Source organism: Berghia stephanieae, chromosome 2 (assembly GCF_034508935.2).
Source record: "Berghia stephanieae isolate SIO BIC M18660-M18661 chromosome 2, UCSD_Bste_1.3, whole genome shotgun sequence".
NCBI classification, from domain to species: Eukaryota; Metazoa; Mollusca; class Gastropoda; order Nudibranchia; family Aeolidiidae; genus Berghia; species Berghia stephanieae.
The window spans coordinates 128,942,113-128,962,164 of record NC_088361.1 but is presented as its reverse complement, the minus strand read 5'-3'; the positions used below and the strand labels follow the sequence as shown (position 1 = coordinate 128,962,164).

Here is a 20,052-nt window from a genome sequence, read left to right as displayed (position 1 = left end):
CTCCTACTTATTTTCTCTCTCTCTCTCTCTCTCTCTCTCTCTCTCTCTCTCTCTCTCTCTATATATATATATATATATATATATATATATATATATATATATATATATATATATATATATATATATATATATCCTTTCTTTAAAAAATATAGCATTGTGGAGAACCTTGTGCTTATTTGAGTCAATAAAAAAATTGATACGGCGCACAACTCTACTGAAAGATTTGAAAATTAGAAATGTATTTTTTACAGATAGATAAACAGATAACTTGATTTCCTTTTATAATTTAAAGTCAGTTTGAAAGTTCGTTGAGTCAAACAGATATCATAAAATATGTACCGACGATACTAATAGACCCTCATAATCAACTAATTTTGACACTGTAAAAAGTTGTCAATTTGCGTCATCTATTTATGACATCAAGTATTATTATTACTTCCGTTGTGTTGTTGATTTAGCGGTGATCAGTGTTGTTATGTAGTAGTAGTAGTATGTTCTAATTGCGTGTATGTTTGTTTGTGTGCGTGTGTTGTGTGTGGTGTATACATGTGTGTGGGGGTGTTGGCATTTTTCAGCAAATCGTGGCATTCATAGTGATATTATTCACTTGATCACATGAAGGTATTTCAGTCGCCATTTTGATTCTTTTTTTACTATTAGGGTTAGTAAAGGGGAGACATTCTGAAAGCTCCTACATCCCCAGTATTATTTAAATTTGTATTTTCACCGTTGATATTTTGTCAGGCATTTATTTATTCAATTTGTCATTATATAGAAGTATTTTAAAAACTCTAGAACAAACCTTGATAGATTTGTGAAAGTTTAAAATTTCCTAATTTGACCATTGTTTTGATTTTCGGCCGCCATTTTGATTTGTTAAGTATTGAAAGTTGAAAGGTAGTGCAAAGCAGTCCGAGAGTTGTTTTTTTCTATTAGGGTTAGCTCGAGAGGTTAGTCATAAGTCTTATTAAAGGTGCTAGGGTGTTTGTTTTTCCATAAGTTAAGTAAAGGGGAGACATTCCGAAAGCTCCTACATCCCCAGTATTCTTTAAATTTGTATTTTCACCTTTGATCTTTTGTCAGGCGTTTATTTATTCAATTTGTCATGATTTTTTCTATTAGGGTTAGCTCGAGATCGGATGATTTTTTTCCTATTATGGTTAGTCATAAGTCTTATTAAAGTGCTAGGGTGTTTGTTTTTCCTATTAGGGTTAATTAAAGGTACTAGGTTAGTTGAGGGAATATATTATTAAATATATTATTGGGCCACACAGAAAAATCAACCGAAGATATACCAAATTACACAGACAATCTGCCCTCATTAAATGATGGTGAGTACAGTATCGAAGGAAAATAGTTCTTTCCCCGCGAAATTGCGGGCTTTTTACTAGTATATATATATATATATATATATATATATATATATATATATATATATATATATATATATATATATATATATATATTATTATTATTTAAAATATTTACCACAATGTTTGAGACAGTCTACATTAATGTTTCAGGCTTAATTTGCCATCGTCAGGACTGAGTTGTTTTGTTGACTGTTGTTGTTTCTTGAAGTGGTTCCGGTTTAAAGTTGCTTAACAAGAATTTACGCCGATGGGGACACTTTCCGTACATCTCACTTTTCATGTTGAGTGTGGCTTCATGAGGGTGTTTGATAAAAGTATATTTCTCTTCCAGGCATAAGCTACATTGTTTTGATGTTGGTGTGTATCCTGTTGCTTTAGATAAAATTTTCCATGAAATGTTGTGGTCTAGTTTGTTGTCTTTTAATTTCCAAATATGTTCGCTGAGTTTTGTGGATGTTTTTTTGTTAGTGTTTCTAACAAAAAAAACATCCACAAAACTCAGCGAACATATTTGGAAATTAAAAGACAACAAACTAGACCACAACATTTCATGGAAAATTTTATCTAAAGCAACAGGATACACACCAACATCAAAACAATGTAGCTTATGCCTGGAAGAGAAATATACTATAATCAAACACCCTCATGAAGCCACACTCAACATGAAAAGTGAGATGTACGGAAAGTGTCCCCATCGGCGTAAATTCTTGTTAAGCAACTTTAAACCGGAACCACTTCAAGAAACAACAACAGTCAACAAAACAACTCAGTCCTGACGATGGCAAATTAAGCCTGAAACATTAATGTAGACTGTCTCAAACATTGTGGTAAATATTTTAAATAATAATAATTCGCTCCATTACTGCATGTCGAGCACTTTTCGTACCATATTTGTATCAAACACGATTATATATATATATATATATATATATATATATATATATATATATATATATATATATATTGTAGAAATATGAATATACCATTGACAGCTTCAAACGTTAGATAGATTCAAAAAGTTAGCAAAGTTACATTGTTGAGTATACAATTTAATGCTTAGACCTCTTTTTATATTGAGTTTTCCCTTGGGATAGAGTTGATTTGGCTCCTTCTATAAGAACTAGAAAGTTTTAGTCATGTTGGATAATGGGTATGATTGCCAGCATCCTTACCTCAGCAAGTTTATACCTGTTCTCAATTGAATAAAGTAATAGACACTGTGTGACTTTTTTATTTTTAGTTAGTCTGGCTATCAAGTCAACAAAATGATGATTAGTATCTGGCCAGGCACTTGTTCTGTTTTGATTTATTTTTGTATTTGTGTTATAATTTTTTTTCTATTCCCCTTGTTTTTGTTTCCCTCTTACTCCAACATTTTGCAATTTGTTAATGCTAAATGGCGTAGCCTCAAGTGCCTGCAATGATTCATTCATATAATTCATTTTTCTTCATCCATTTAGGATGCTGAGCTGCAATTTGAGTTGTTGATACGGAAATTCAAGAAAGGGAAGTCTGTTTGGAAATCCTATGCCCAGTTCCTCTACACACAAAATAAACAGGCAGCTGCCAGAAATGTCTTGAAAAAATGTCTAACAGCTTTAGAGAAACGAGACCGTAATTACAATATGTCCTTATTGATATCTATTTTTTAAAAAATTTATTTAATATGTTTTTGGTTTACATATGACTGCATTTTCATTCATTCATGTTGTGCTGTGCTTCACTGCATTGGCGATCAAGGTTCTCCAGTTCCTCTTTCCTGCATCTTCTACAACGTGTCATTCCTTTCTGTCCTATCCATTTTATCAAACCATCCAACATATTTTGTTGCTGCTGGCCAGGTTTTCTTTTTCCATCCAACTTTCCCATTGTTATCCAACCCTTTCTTTCTCTTAATATTTCTCTCTTTATCTTATTCATCAATGACTGTGAGTACTCCATTTCCATCACTTCCTTATTTGTCATTCTGTCTTCCACTGGGATCCTCGGCATTCTTCTTATGAACCACAACTCAGCCACTTCTATTCTCTTTACCATCTGCCTGCTCAGCGTCCATGTTTCACATATGTCAATATGGTTTAGAGCTTTGCAGAAGTCTCATGTTTAGTGGTTGACATATGTTTATGTCTCGAAAATTGTTGATTATGTTCTTGAGGCCTGCTTTAGTTGTGTATTTTAGAATCTTTAAAAGTATAGTCTTTAACATTTATTTTAGCTTAATATGTGTGCAAAATAGAATGCATTTGTATTTTAAATATCTTAAGTAATCAAAAAGTTCACTGATATAATGGCAACACTCCCTCAAACCAAATTTTAAAAAAAATATTTGGTTATGCTTTAAGTTATATATTCACAGATAATTTCAGCTGTCTTTTTTATTTTTTTTGTTCTCCAGATGTTGAAGTTATCACTCGTTTTGCCTGCTTAGAATTTTCCCATGGAAACTCAGAGAGAGGTCGTACCTTGTTTGAAAACTTGATAGCCAGCTATCCTCAGAGGACTGACATCTGGTCAGTGTACATTGACATTGTAGTGAAATCTGGAGACATTACTGGTGCAAGGTAAATGTTATGCCTGACTCAAAGATGAGATGATATCTCAGAGAACTTAGGGATATATTTGTCAAAATATTCTTAAATTTATTGGAGAATGCAGTAAAAATGATTTATCTAATTTAACATGGGCAATTGCATCACAAAGACTTTTTTTTTTCCTTCAGAGATAAATATATTATTTAATATTTCCATTTTCATGAGTATTTTGCACATATTTTTCATATTGTAAATAATTGCTGAGTAATGGTCATTGTGATCTGGTATGTTTAATAATATTTAATTTAAGGTAACTAGAATTAAAAGATGGAACCAATGAGTTGTACAGAATAAAAGATATATAGAAATTAGCATGCGCTAATTCTATTTTAATGAAACAATTTAACTCGGAAAAGGCATATATTGATCAATATTGCGATATAACAATTTCTGAAAATTGCTGGCTTTCAATCTCTGACTGGATTTCCCTTACACCAACTCGCAAATCTAAGCTTATTGATTTAAATCTGGGGTGTCTGACTGCAATGTGCAGTGAAAAAAAAATTGGGGGCTTATATTAAAGCCCAACCTCTCCTCTCCCCTTGTATCCAACAGACTAACCAAATTCCTGTTTTATTGATCTCAACACACATGACAAGTGTTAGTTCAGAAGTCACACTTTTCTTTTATTTATTTTTTTCTTAATGTAACTCTCTCACGATAATAACAGAGTTTAATGCCCTTGTAATATGCCTTTTTTTTTTTTTTTTAATTTCGTCATAATGCTCTTTTTTATTTTAAACAGTCTTTGTTTAAATTATTTATACAGAAACTTGAGCTTGAGCTTTTTTTTAAATACAGTCCAATATCCACTAAACGTGCTCAAAGCACTTTACAAGGGGTCCCTAGTCAACAGCCAAACTTAACATGGAGGACGAGACATGACACCTGTTGGGTGATATTACAATTTTGTCCATCTGATATAATGGCAGAGTGCAATAGATCAACAAAATTACCATAAGCTCAAAATCTATGAGGAATGAATAATAATAATCTTTGAATAATCTCTTCCACAGACAACTGCTTGAACGTGCAGTCCAGCAGAAGTTAAACGTAAAGAAAGTATCCTTCCTGATGAAAAAATTCATTAAGTTTGAGGAGACGCATGGCACAGAGGACCAAGTAAACAGAGTGAAAGACATGGCTATTTCCATATTCCAGTCTGAAAACTAAGGCTCATATGTCAATTTCATTGGGGTTTTTTTTTTTGAATATTGAATGGTTAGCAACCACAGTAGAATCTGCATAAAGTCAACATCTCTTGTTAGCCCCAAATTTTTGGTTCTTTATCTGAGTTCAATGATAATGAATAAAGTCAACCAATCTTTCTGGTTCAGCAGTGTTGGCTTCATCAGGATCCCACTGTATTGCTTCATATCCTTTGAATGGAATGATTGTCAATTTCAGAGATCCGGCTAACTGATCATTCTGGATGTGGTTCCTGACTTCCGATAGTGGGCAGGGAGGCACTCACTGTGTCTTATATCCCCCTATTTCTGTTTTGCAAATGCTTTCTGTCTTTGTCTTGGAATGACATTACTTGGTTTTGTCCTGACCCTGGCTAGGAGGGAAGCAGTCAAATGAACAGGAGTTTTGGGAGATGGTATATTTTGTCTCTAAATAATCTCTCTGTTATATACTGTATTATTTTTGTTATACATATATATGATTTGTAAATATTTGAGTGTGTTCCTCTCAGTGGGAACCTGTGCTTGTGCCAGGATGAGACAATTAGGTAATCTCAAACTAAGTACACTGATAGTGTCAGGGCTGAGAATCTTCCGCCTAAATGGTAGTTTGCCTCCGCCCATCCCCATCACATTTCCTCTTTTTTCAAATTTGTTTTTGATAAATAAACAGTGATTTTGAGAATTTCTCAGAAATATGCCGTGTCAAACATTTTCCTCAAACCCACAAAATCACCATTATGTCTTATGTCATATTTTGACACCTGTGTTCAGTCTCGTGAAATTTGGTGACGGTCCCGTTTTTATGACGTCGGGCCAGACTGAATGGCACCAGATGTCACAGTTGACACAGACGACCAGTGGTGTTGTTTTATTTGCTGGTTGAAGGAGAAGGGGAGAGACATGGGTCTGGATTTTATTTTTCTCTGCTCTCTCTCTCTCTCTCTCTCTCTCTCTCTCTCTCTCTCTCTCTCTCTCTCTCTCTCTCTCACACATTTTAAAATATAGAATTCATAAGGTCAATACATAAATTATTCTGGTAGAGAGTCTCCCCTCCCCCCCACCACCACACCATCATCCCTAGCACCACTTCTACTACAAATAACACCACATCATCCCGACCACCAATACTACTACAACTACAACCACCACATCATCATCCCTACCACCACTACAACCAGCACATCATCATCCCTACTACCGTTACAACTACCACCACATCATCATTCCTACCACAGCTACTACAACCACCACCACACAATCATCCATACGACCACTGCATACACCTGTTCCCTATTTTAACTAATTCCCCTTTGTCCTCCTTTTTCTTTGGTACTTTAATTGTAATTCTAGAACATTTTACTATCCCATTTCCTTCCTTTACTGGCGCTGATATGACCTAAATGTGTTGCAAGCGCCATAAAACCCTTATAACTGATCATTGCTTGATGGACCATGGAGTCAAAACTCAGCTCAACTTGAAATGGAAACAGTACCTTTTAATGAGTGCTCTATCAACTAAGCTATTAGGACCGCTATGGTATCACTTGTCCTGATTATGTTACAGCGGAATAATTACTCATAAATTTCAAGAAATTTATAATAAATTGGCTCATACTCATAATGAAATCTTTTTCTCATTAATGACAAATTATATAATAAACAATGAATTTTGATTCAGATAGCATAGTTTTAGTAAACTATTGTATGCCCCATGTACACATACAGTGGAACCTCAGTATAACAGGCACTCAGTCATAACAGGTTTCTAAAACCCTTCATTTTCTCCCTCTTTGCCTTTAGTAAAATTTACCAGCTATAGCAGGGACTTTTAAGAGCCTAATCGGATATAACAGGGGCGCCAAAATATATCTTAATATATAATATCTCCAAATACAATGAATTAGCCCATAATACACTCTGGTGCACTTACAATTTAAGGCAACAGAGAGCTGGGCTCTGCCAACTTCTTGAATACTTTTGTGTGTGTAGGCTACTGCCAGCAATGTGTAGCACACAAAAGTGTTTTCCTTTAAATTCGACTATAACAGATTTTAGGCTGATCCCACTGTGCCTGTTATTATTGAGGCTCCACTATAGATATTTTAACAAAGTCAATGTTTTAATTGTGATGTGAATTTATCACTTCTCAGTCACTATTGCAGAATCATAAGCCCTAATTGTCATAATTAATATAATGATGGTATTAATAAAAACGTGTCCCATAAAAACTGACTTTTGTTACAGTTCGTCCAATGTTTTTTATGCTCCATAAGGTTACAAAAAGGATAAATGGAGGACTGTTGGAATGATTTTACCTCTGAGGAACACATGGAAGGTTGGTGGGGCTACTAAGAACAGTCGTTTTTTGAGCCAACTGGGACAAATTTCCCATCCCCCACCTCCTCCTGAAAGAATATAAAAACTTGGCCTGGGGCAGGTCTGCTATTGATAAGAAACTTATCTTCACACTTGTGGAATAAGATGAATTTACCTACATATCTAGAAAGAGCAAGTCATGCGTGTGTCGACTGTAGGGATTACCAGACTACTGTCTGCTATGAAAATGAGCCAATTCATTAACATTTTTATCCCTCTGATACAGAACACCGAGATTTTTGCAATTTAGGTCGATTTTGCATTGTTGGGGGAGGGAGAATATAGTTTTGGGGGGGGGGGGGGGGGGGGGTTGGTTGAGAAACTAAGTATGCTGAGTTGGACAAATATAGCTGGTTGTTTACAAATAAGAAAATAAATGAGTTGATGTTACTCAGCTCTTTGTTGTTGTTTTTTAAGACCGTTAGGTGTGTGATGTGTGTACGTTGGAAGATGAAAAATAGCCAGGGATTTCTTTTTTCTCCTCCCTCATTGCCTTTAGTAAAATTGATCGGCTATAGTAGGGACTTTTAGTTTTAGAGCCAATCAGTTAAAACAAGCTCACAACATATCTCCAAACACAAAGCATTGACCCACATTACACTCGTGTAAGCCTACAGCTAAAAGCACTGAAGAGCCCAGTGCCTGAATACTCTCTTTCTTTCTCTGTGTGTGTTTGTTTGTTTATACTACATCATTTTCAGTTCAGCTTGAAAGTGAGAGAGAAACTACAAATGATAAAAATTGTGATTGAGGCCATTTAGGTTGTTTCCTTTGAAATTCGGCTATAAAATGGACACGATTATAACAGGGATTTTAGGCTGGTTATATTAATGTTCCACTGTATATCATTTCCCTTATGTTTGAGTCATCGAATGCAAGCACATCCACCATTCAGCTTCTTGCACTAATTTCTCAAACTAAACTTATCAAGAAGTGAAAAGATAGAGAATAGATTTTTCAAATCTTCATTTAAAAAAAAAAATTGTTTATTATTGTAGTGCTAATCCATGAGCCTAGATGGGGTGGGGTCTTTTGACCTCCCATGGAGGGTGGAGAAGTCACTAGAGGTAATAATAAAAACAAATAGACAAAAAAGCAGTGCAGGACTATGTATGTCATTTATTACAAGAGTAATTACCAAGGGAAGAAAAATTGTAATACGAATTACAATTAGGGTATTCATAATTGTCACCTTAGCTTTTCAATTAAACAGGGATGTAAATGCAAAGTTGAAAAAAATTCTGAAATTCTGCGAGCTCATTTCAATAGTCTAAACTCCAAGTGACACTCCAGGAATGAGGTGATAAATGGCCTTGTGATTGTGACAACATTTTTAGGACTTTTGAGTGATAAGTCTCAGAATAAAATCTAAATTATTTTGTTTATGGATGGATTTTAATGATTTATGTCTCCTTTTTGTCAGGAGGAAATACCATTATTTGGTGTTGTTCATGCTTAAATCAGTGCCCATTTAGTATTATCCTTATCTTTATGGATTAAACAGGGTTAAATTAGTTTGGGATAATGAAAAAATCAGAATTTTAGAATTCTTAACTTATTTTCACTGCACGTAATCCAACACCTAAACTTTTATATCAAAATTATATTCAGGTCAAAATATTACCCCCAATGACTAAATGAATCTGACAATAATAAAAACTAGTACTCAAATTTCAACAGCCATATCATTACTAAGGCCAATTTTGAGATTGGAAAGATGGTCGCCTCCCGATATTTATCATTTTCTCAGGCCCCAAACCCTTCTGCTAATAACAAAGGCAATAAGAAGTACATTACAATTAAAATACTACATTAGGTTTAGAATCGTGTTAAAAGCCCTTTACTTTATTGGTGTAGCTTTCAATGAGAACAAACAAATTTGATTTTTTTCCCCCACCACGACCACAGTCAAAAGTTCGTGGCAGTCTCAACCAGAAATGAGACCCCATAGAAATTTCTCATAAAGACCAAGGCTAAGGGAAATGTATCTTCAGACTCATTATGACTGAAATGAATTGCAACACACAGGAATTACTTACAGAAACAGAAATACATTCCAATTGAGCCTTAGGAAGAAAGTGTAACAACAACTCAGAACTCAGTCATGAATACTCGATATGTATCCACCATCTTCTACTTTCGATTCTGCAGCCCATGTTTTGCTTCCGGTAAACTAAAAATAACCCTCCTTGTTTACACAACAGATGTGAATCTAGTTCCGAATTAAAATTAGGAAAATTCGGAAATTCGAACGCTATCAATCCTTAGTACTTCCGAATTAAAATTCGGAAGCTGTCGTGGAAATAAGTTGAATGGTTAAATACATGTATAATCATAACGGACACAACAGTAGTGTTAATTAAGTGTTTCAGTACATTGAAAATGGATATTCACTCCAAATTCTCTATATGTACAGCAGTATCTCTTATCACAAGAGTTGTTGGTAGTGAGGTATTAAGAAATATTTAAATAGTTTGGGGAAGCTAGAAAATGTGTGAAAAATAGGAAATCCTAATAATTCTGAAAGATTTACATCCCTGATTAAAATTGCTTAACGTCCAAAATAACTAATTCTCATAGTCCCAAGGAGTTCGTTATGTACAACTTGGAGAGTAATAAATCATTGCAAAACTCTTTGTCATAAGCGTTTTCAGAAATAAGTAACCAGATTTGAAATCTACCAATTGAAATTATTCCCATTACTTTGTCTTGGGCCTTTATTTGCAAGCATGATTCCAAGCCATACTGTAGGATTTAAATAGAAACTTGCTGTCTTCTCTCCTCTCTAAGTCTTTTATATTCTTATGCGTACAGTAGTCATCGATTTTCTGCACACATTGCATTACTACACGCTATTCCTGGGTGATGAAATTTTTTTCTATATAATATGTCTCCATTACTGCACGCAAGGTTCGGATAATTGCACACTCTGCTTCAACCATCTTCTACTTTTCCCATCCGATATTTTTACAACCAGTGTAAATCAATGGCAATGGAAACACACTTTCACACACAATTTATCAGGGACATGTGATGTTGTTACGAAGGCTAATTATGGGTTACTACACAGTGATCTTCGTCGTTTGCCAGGCCATGCGAGGTGTCATAATCATATTGTTCGAGTTTACACACGGCGAATCTTCGTCATTTGCCAGGCCATGCAAGGTGTCATGGCCATTCAGCCATCGTGTCTCCTTATGTAATAAGTCTTCGCAACTGACGCTCTTTGTTTACAATCTTCTTTTCCCCATCACATTTTTGTTTTACGACCAGTGTAATCAATGACAATGGAAACAGTTTCACTTAAGATTGATTTTGACGAGCTAAACAAATTAAATTGCTTGATTTATAATATAGAATTTATTTTCTAAAAAAATTCTGACAAGTCTGTGTCTTCTTGGTCCATTTGATAGTTTGAGTATAAACAATGTATACATATATCAGAGGAGAAAATCCATCATTTATTGACGTCCTACACATATTGGATTACTGAGCGATTGGACAACTGCACACTTTTCAGCTTTCCCGAGCATTGTGCAGAAAAGCAATGACTACACTTTCAGGTCAAAGAATGGTAGATTTCCAATTAAAATATCCAAGATGAGGCAAGAAGAAGACTATTACAAATAGGGAACAGAAACGGATTTAAGAGCAATTTATGAATGTGTCTTGTTTGAGACCACCTATAAGTTCCAAAAGGGTAAGTAAGGCAATTCAAGACACCATCTAAACAATCTGGTCCTACAAAAACATGTCCTCAAAGTATTCGTCAAATTCGTCCTCTCTGGAGATACAATGAGAAAAAGAAAAGAAAAAATAATGCAAATTAAACAAACATTTATTTTTAGCTATGTCTTTAACGTGGAGACTGTTTTTGATGATTCTTCTCCAGTATTTTGCATTTTAAAAATGAGTCAACTTTCCAAGAAGTTAAACAATGTTTAGTTTTCAGAGAATATCACACTACAAAAAAAGCAATCCCAATAAGATTCTCCCACAATTTATTTCATTCAACACAAAGCGCTTAATCAGCTGTCATCGGTAAAAAATTGTAAATAAGAAGGAAAAAAATCAAAATTTCTCCACCAGGATTTGAGCCTTTGACTTTACAATCAACAGGGAAGTGCTTTACCATTATATCAACCATCCATCCATTCAACTAGGTTGTGACTCAGTGCTTAGTTGTTAAAAAAATGGTTATTATACAGATAAATTACTAAGCATGAAATGAGGCCCACACAGGAATAAACAAATCATTGTAAAATGCTGAACAAAGTGTTTAAAATGAACTTTATAAATGCAATATTTGTTTACACTTAAAATTTATATCCTTACCGAGACTTTTTCTCTGTTAGAACAACTGGTTTCTTCCACACTTCCTCATCACCATCAGCGACACCGTCATCTTTCCTTTCGTCAATGTCATCCTCTGATCTAGAAGATTCTCCTCTTTCCAAATCTTTGTCTAGGATTTCAATGGAGATAAACAAAAGAGTGACAAGAAGATTTAAACAAGTGCCTTCAGATGGAGATGGTTCCTATTATCTTTAATCAGAACTTAATGGACGTTAAGCTTTGACAAGGTTATGAGGGCACAAGTCCACTTTGTCCCTGGTAAGGTTATGAGGGCACAAGTCCACTTTGTCCCTGGTAAGGTTATGAGGGCACAAGTCCACTTTGTCCCTGGTAGGTAGAGGCAAAAGTCACTTGTCCTGTAGTAGAGCACAGTCACTTTGTCTGGTGACCAGACAACAATTTTTTTTATCTTATCCAAATGTGAGGAAAATCATTGGAACCCAAAGGTAAACATTAAACAAGGGAAAAAGAACAACTACATCTCTGTATTTGTGCACTTGGGTTATATAAGTTCTAAGGTGATCTAAACAAAGATTTCAAAACTGATGCGAAGATGAAACGGTCTTCGTATTTAGAATGAAAAACGATGTGGAAATGCAATGACATAGTTATAGTTAACTCATGCAAACATTTAAAGTACTTATGATATAGAGCGGGAAAATTTGGGGCCAGCTTCAATGTTTATCTTTCAAGAGGATTCTCTATATGTTAATTATGACAAAATGTATTTTTTCGTACAATTAAAAGTTGCATGAATATGTGCTCCTACTGAAGGACAGTAAACATGAAACCAGTTAGTTTAAAATCAAATCAAAATCTCACTACATATGGGTGTGATAAATATTAATTCACTGTACAGCACTTCGCAAAAATAAAAATAATAAGGTACTCAAAGCACCAAGCCAAATCTAATATATCCCATACCTGATCTGTGTTTTTTATGACTTTTTCTGTGAGATGCTGATTTTGATGACCTGTCTTTCTTTGATGTTTTTACCACTTCCTTTTTCCTGGACCAAAAATAGTGAAACCCAGCATAAATTTTAATATTAATAACAAATTTGAATAAATGATTGAGAACTTTTGAAATTATATCTCATAAGCTTGTATTGCATTTGTATCGGTGTGAGCACTTATGTTTCATATGCGTGCACATGTGTGTGTGTGTGTGTGTGTGTGTGTTTCTGCAAATATGTGCATGTGGTGTAATACTTATTACTCTTTCTAAATTCAGACATAAAAAAATGATTTTATTCATGATTGATAATCAGATCAATAAGCATATGCATAAAGGTCTATTTGTCAAGGTGTGTGTGTGTAAATGTTAGTGTGTTCCATATAAAAGTGTAGACAGACCAACTTACTTGTGGTGATAATTCAATTTATAAGAACAGTCTGGACACAGCCCTGTAATATAAAGAAAACCACATGAGTACAGTTTAAACTAGGCTTATTTCTGTTGAATCATCAACATCAATATCAGTACCATCAATATCCTCAATTTATATACAGTAGGACCTCAAAATCAGGAACTTCTCCGATCAGGAAACCTGGCAAACTGAGACAAAATCCCAGGGAACTAATTTTTTTCTCTATATTTTGACCCTCTAATTGGGAAAAAGTTCCCCAGGGAATCAGTACAATATTGCCAGAATCTTCCAATTTGACGATTTCAATGCAACATTCCCTATTTAACTCTGTCAAAAGTTTGCATGAACAATGAAAACTATGCAAGCAAAATATATGCTTTTAATACATGAGTACTACATGTGAATAATATCGTAGTCTATGACAACGATTACCACAATCCTTTTGTCTCCCAAGATGTGAAACGTCTCAAGCACTGCAGTTAATTTCAAATTGTTGATCAAAGTCTGGCCTAACAAGTAAGGGGCCATGGGTGAAGCTAAAGTTTTGTTCGCACAACTCATTGTGCATTTTTTTAATAAAGATGTTGACAACTATGTGTGTCCAGTTGACGTCAATTTGAGAGTCTCTAGTTACCATCAAATCTTTAAAGTATGACCAAAACAAACCAAAAAAAAAGAAGGAAAGTGAAGAAAAAAAACATAAACAAAATACCCTAAACTTACCAAAATTTATATTTATAGAACAAAAGACTAAAAATGCACCAGTCCTTTGTTAGACTAGATCTTTTGAGAAGTCTACCCTCTTTAACCAATAAATTTCTGGGCTTTTCGCCTAAAGACATTTTAGCACTCCAAGTTTTGACTGACAACTGAAATTTTCACTTGCCCAGCAAATCTGGTAACCTGGCTAATCTGGACGGCAGCGACATACATTTCCCAGTTGGAGAGATCCAAAAGTTCCTTTCATTTTTAATTTTTTTGTTTTGTTTGTTTGTTTATCCTAATAAGTTATAACATAACTAATAAGCTTCAGCCAATCTGGCTCAACATAATATCAACTGGAGCAAAATGACTTACTAAAGATCATACCACCGGGCTAGTGTGATAAGAACTTATCACATTCATATTACAAAGTAAAGAACATACCACTCATCTATGCTGTCTCCAGCAAATGCTCATATGGCACTTAAAATGGCAAAGCAGTAGTTGAAAACCACTGGCATTTCTCATCTCTCTGACCAGATATTAATCCAACAAAATGAAAACTAAATTTACTCACGCAATTTGACAAGAGCGTTTTTCTTTTCCCCATGCTCCATGTAGCCAAAGTTGACCTCCCAGCTTCGAAGACCCTCTGACTCTGTACATTTTTTATTGCCACAAACAAACTGACCTGTTACAAGCGCACATACACACAAAAACTATTAATACAAAAAAGCTAAAGTCTTGAATTACATCAGGAAAACATTTTGTATCGACCAGTAAATTTACAAAAATAGAAAAATTGAATAAGGTCACAAAATTATTTTTACAAATAAAATACCATAATCATAAGTTTACCTTTACCATACATACAAAAAAATGTCTTTTGCAACATGCAATAGTCTCCAAATCCAAATTTAATGACATACAGGTCTAGACCGTAAAATAAAAAAGAAATATAAAAAACGAAAAATAAACCCTCTCATCAAAACACGGTGGAACTTTAGTTAAGCATTGTGATTGAATATCAAAGAGCGACCCCTTAATTGAAACTTTAAAATCTCACAGTTTTCAGGGGTAAAGATGGGTGACCACCATAACCCACTTTATAACTTAACCATTTACAATCTTAACCAACAAGTTTCAAGAAGTCAAAGGTGCTTATGAAGTTCTGCAGATAGAACCAAAAGTTCATAATTTTTCGAATTCAGGATTACTCAAATTACAACTAAATTGCCTTTCTTATGTCAAAAGTTAAACAGATTAGATTTTGATCTTGAAATATAATATGCCATATTCTGTTGTCATTACTAATCATGGGTAAAACAACGTGTAAATCCGAGATGAATTGGAAATCACTTTTGTAAAATATTTTACGCTATAAACAACAAAGGGGAAGCAATTCTTTTCATTTTGTTCAGATTTAGTATCTTTGCCTTTCAGATCATTTAGACATTATGAAAAATGATAAAGAGAAAAAAGCTGACAATTTATACACTTTTTCAAGCTTATCAAATTTTTTGTTGTTGTTGTGTATAGCTGTTTTCAGTCATAGTAATAACAATGAAAGCATAACTTCATAAAAGTTGTATCAAACATTTAACATTCAGAATTGGTTTTTAACTCGATCCTTTTCTTGTAGTATAGATTTTTAAAATTCAAAAATAAGAAAATCATCATTTCATCACACTTATTGTATGTTTTTTCTTTTTGAAGCATACATATGTTTTATTTAAAGAGTTTTACAGTGCTTGCAACACATTCAGGTCATTTCAGTGTCAGTAAAGTGGAAAAAACTGGGATAGTAAAAAAAACTCTACAAATAAAAGAACCCAAGAAAAAGTAAGACAAGGGGGAATGGTTTAAATAGGTTCAAATATGGAACGGTTGTAGATTCCAAGAGCACACTATCAGTGTACTTAGTTTGAGATTGCATAAAAATCTTATCCAGATGCAAAGATCCCACAAAGAGGAATACATTCAAATGCTTACGGATTGTTATATATTCAAAACAAAAATTATAACAATACATAACTGAGAAATGATTTACAAGGAAAAATAAAATCTCCCCAAACTATAACCGTACATTTGACTGTTTCTCTCCCAGCCAACAATACCAAGCAATCTCATTCCAAGACAAAGACAGAAAGCTAATTGGAAAACAGATATAGATGGATAGGAGTCACAGCAAGTGACCTCTCTGTCCACTACGAGAGGTCAGAAAATCCCACCCAGGCAGCAGTTTACATAGATTTCTGTTCATAAAACATAGGTTCCATCAATAAGTTTGAACGTTGAATTAACAAATTATATTATGAGATCAATAATGTAACTGATAGCATTATACAAGTAGAGCGCACTTTAACATCAATACCTTTCCCAGAGATTACTTCCTTTTCAATTCGCCACCTCATTCCAACCTGACCATTGAACATAAAATATGACAATTAATAGTATCATTTTGTAAAACTTGATGATAATTTCAAAAAGTTTCAAACATATTGTGAAAAAGGTCCTTCTCATTTCCAAATCTGGCAGATTAAAAGAAAACCATTCTAAAAATATCATGAATAGATTCATGACTATTTATATTTTAAAAACTGGAAAAATATATGTTTTGTTCAATATTGAATACAATAATAAGTGACAAAACAAAGCCAATTATGTCATTAAACACACTGTATAATAAAATTGGACGTGCCTCTACACATCAAAAATAAATCATTCATCGAGATGGCAGCTCTGTAACTGGGTAGAAAATTTCTACTTTTCTGATCGTGAATAATCAAGCATGAATTATCAATGTTTAAAAAGCCCAATCATGATAATATCAACAAAAGTTGTTAATATGAATATTATATGACACAATATAAATCATGCCTTAATTTTTTCTAATGATCAATAACCTGTGAGAGTGTGAGCTTTTATCCACAACTAATGAAAACTGACTTTATGGGAAGGTTTTATGTTTTCCCTGTACTTTTCTCATTATTTTGTATGACAGATCATATCACACTTTTTTATTTCATTGTGAAAAAGATAATGCAAGCGAGTAATGAGACTGGTAAAAGATATTTATATACAATTTGGCATTATGCTGCATTCAATCGCAAGAAAGGTGATTTCAAATTAACCATTTTCTACTAAATCAAATTTTAAGATTGTGTATGGACCAATGATCTTAATCAAGTTTTTTAACAATAGCGATCATGATGATGATGATAATGGCAAGAATGATGATGAAGATAATGACTAACATAAAATCAGCTTTTAAGTGACAAACAATCCATACTTTATTTTCTTTGTAGCAACTCAGGTCTGCAATGCAATACTCTTTAAAAAGTTTGTCATAGTATTTCTTGGCAAGTCTCTTTTCCCTGTCAAATGAAAGTAGTAAAAATACTAATAAAACCTATTGAGAAAACAAAACTTAAAGATCTCAATACATTGGTTAAATAAACTAGCCAGTAGCATAATCATTTCTACTATTCACTTATTAAGTCACTATCGTCAACATCTGAGAATGGTCACATAATGTTCTCTCTTTACCATTATTGCTAAATTTCGGATTATGTCAACAGTTTAATCTGGAATTCCATTTCGTGACAAATTTTGGGGGATGAGATGACACGGCATTGCAGTCCTGGGTTTGAACCCTGCTGTCAGCATCTCATATTTTCCTTGAGTAAATAATTTAGCCTCAACACTCCCTCTGGAGTGCTGCACTTGAATCGTCTTGAACTTTATTTTGAGATAGACACAAAAGACAAATTTTCCCTTTGGAATGAACATAGAAAATTTTATTCTTTTTTTAAAATTTTAATTCGTATTCAGAATAAGAAACAGTCAAGTGAGAGGGGTCATGTTGAGCATGTAGGAGCATTCTGCCTATGGGTAACGGTTACACATAACAATGCCCAATATACAAAAACAATCGCAGACTATAATTTTCTGGTAAAAGAAATATGACTAGGTAGATCAACTATGTTGTCTGTGAGGTGTATGACCTAAAAGTCACACATTTAACCATTTTTTAAAAATAAATGGATAGAGTAGACTTTGTTTATTGTCAAAAGATATTTTTAGTACCTTTAATGATGGTTTAAGTAAAATGAAAAGAAATAATTTCATGTCTCCCAAGACTGAATACTGATATAAGATGCACCACATTATCCCATTATCTACACAACCCTATCCATTTTCCCAATAACTACTTCCTTCTTGTTACTATTTTAAAAAAGGTAAAATGAGGGCTGGCGGGCAGGGGGGGGAATGATCAAGACAAAGGTAGAAAAGTAGAAAATAAAATCATAAATATCGTCACTCATCAGGCTTGTTGGGAATGAACTAGCATGTCCAGTCTTGCATGGTAGAAATGGTGCATGTCATTTCATTATAAAGACAAAATGGTTCATTCAACAATTAATAGACCAATCCATCTGTTGGCACACAAAAAATAAAAATGGAAAAAAAATGTCCATACCAAGACTCATTACTTTCATCTTCATTATCGTTCCACAAGAATTTGTGGTTCTCCCGGATGACATCCATATCTGTCCTATCCTTGGATCTGATTGAAGGTAAAATGAATTTATAAATAAATTTTGGAAAATAAATAAATTTAGAAGCACTCTCCTGTCTCTGAAAATTAGTTTTTGTCCCCTCACTGAACACAACACTATTTTCTGTTCAAAATGGCTTGAAATTGAATGAGTGTGTTGGTTTAAGAAGGAAAGAAAAGGAGGGATGATTGAAACATTTTTTGTGACTGAGAATTGAGATTTTGAACGTTTCAACTTTTCCTTCAAGTCTGAAACTTGACAAGATCGTGTTTTGTTTCGTTTTTGTTACCCCAATCCTATCCATAAAAATTTCCCGGTCCCCACCTCTCCGACTTGATCATTCGTTCACATCTTGAAATCTATCAGCTTATCTGTCAGATTACTTTAACGAGAATAGTTCTGTCCCCGTTTATTGTATTATTTACAGTTAGTTAAATATATTTTATAAAGTTCCAGGAATCTCTCTCTCTCAACATTGCTCGACTCATATCTCAGTGCTCCTGCAAATAATAGAATTTACCATCAATAAACTATGTCTACTACTACGTCACCACCACATCATCATTACTACTACTACCACAGCAACCTCCGCATCGTTATCAAAACTATAGCAACCATCACCTCTTTAGACCATCATCCTCCTTGTCATCATCGCTACCACCGACACCACAACCACAACCATCACATCACCATCATATATATACAATTTCATACAGGTTGACAAACCTACGAGAGTTCTTCTGCAAGAAAGTTCAAGTGATAACATCCAACCAAGGAGTAAATTAAAAGACAGAGAGAATCCATACCTGGCAAGGTATAGAATAAAAATTAACATTCTAAACACTTGTTTCAAAAGGTGAAATTAAGTATAAATCCTTACGAGTCCCTTTCAAAGTCTGTCACTTTCCCACCATAATACAGGAGATAGTTGTTGATGTACTCTTTGTGCCTGGAATACTGGTGAAGGTTAAGGTCAAACTACCTATTTATATGTTGATGTTGTGCGAGCAAATCTTTTCTCACTGGAAATAACTAAGGCTCCTATATATGGGTCTCTATGACTTTAGACATGTTGATGACCAACTTTTACCAAACCGCAATGTCTGGAAATGTATCTAATGTACTAAGATTTTTATAAACATTTTACATTGCTATGAATAACAAAATCTAAACTTACACACCTCGAAACGAGAAATGAAAAAAAAAAAGACAATAAAATTAAGAGATCATTGCCTTCATGCTAAATCATTCAAAAGGTTATGCTACTACATAATATAAGCTAAATGTGACATCCATTGTCTGTTGTTGGTTACCATTACCATGATTAAGTGGATTAGACTGTTATTTACAAGTATCCAATGAAACTAATCAAGGTGGCTTCAAATCACAACATGATTCATCAAATTTTCAAAACCATTTGGAGTAGCATGGCCCATCAATTCCAACATAGAATTTTAAAATGTAATATTTTATTCTTTCCCTTAACAACTTTTAATTCCCATCTATGAAGTAAGAAACAAATGACAGGTATT

General features: G+C 33.9%; 2 protein-coding genes across 12 annotated transcripts in view; one reads left to right on the top strand and one right to left on the bottom strand.

The window, feature by feature from the left end:
• LOC144966606 (protein RRP5 homolog) overlaps nt 1–7,382 on the top strand; it is a 35,942-nt gene extending 28,560 nt beyond the window's left edge. For all 4 annotated transcript variants that reach the window (XM_078903319.1, XM_078903322.1, XM_078903321.1 and 1 more), the window contains exons 22-24: nt 2,834–2,987; nt 3,769–3,934; nt 4,981–7,382. In XM_078903319.1, coding sequence (XP_078759445.1) covers nt 2,834–2,987; nt 3,769–3,934; nt 4,981–5,137 — 477 coding nt within the window. In that variant the 3' untranslated portion in view covers nt 5,138–7,382. The remainder of the gene's footprint in view (nt 1–2,833; nt 2,988–3,768; nt 3,935–4,980) is intronic.
• Nucleotides 6,046–20,052, bottom strand: part of LOC144966607 (protein FRA10AC1 homolog) — a 24,151-nt gene continuing 10,144 nt past the window's right edge. For 5 of the 8 annotated variants that reach the window (XM_078903328.1, XM_078903327.1, XM_078903323.1 and 2 more), the window contains 9 exons: nt 19,401–19,477; nt 18,442–18,528; nt 17,251–17,335; nt 16,333–16,378; nt 14,536–14,649; nt 13,251–13,293; nt 12,811–12,896; nt 11,866–11,995; nt 8,634–11,314 (listed from right to left, as the gene is read on the bottom strand). In XM_078903328.1, the coding sequence (XP_078759454.1) occupies nt 11,272–11,314; nt 11,866–11,995; nt 12,811–12,896; nt 13,251–13,293; nt 14,536–14,649; nt 16,333–16,378; nt 17,251–17,335; nt 18,442–18,528; nt 19,401–19,477 (711 nt within the window). In that variant the 3' untranslated portion in view covers nt 8,634–11,271. Of the gene's footprint in view, nt 7,583–8,633; nt 11,315–11,865; nt 12,214–12,810; nt 12,897–13,250; nt 13,294–14,535; nt 14,650–16,332; nt 16,379–17,250; nt 17,336–18,441; nt 18,529–19,400; nt 19,478–20,052 lie in introns of those variants that run through there. The other 3 variants (XR_013644245.1, XR_013644246.1, XM_078903329.1) reach the window with 2 other exon arrangements.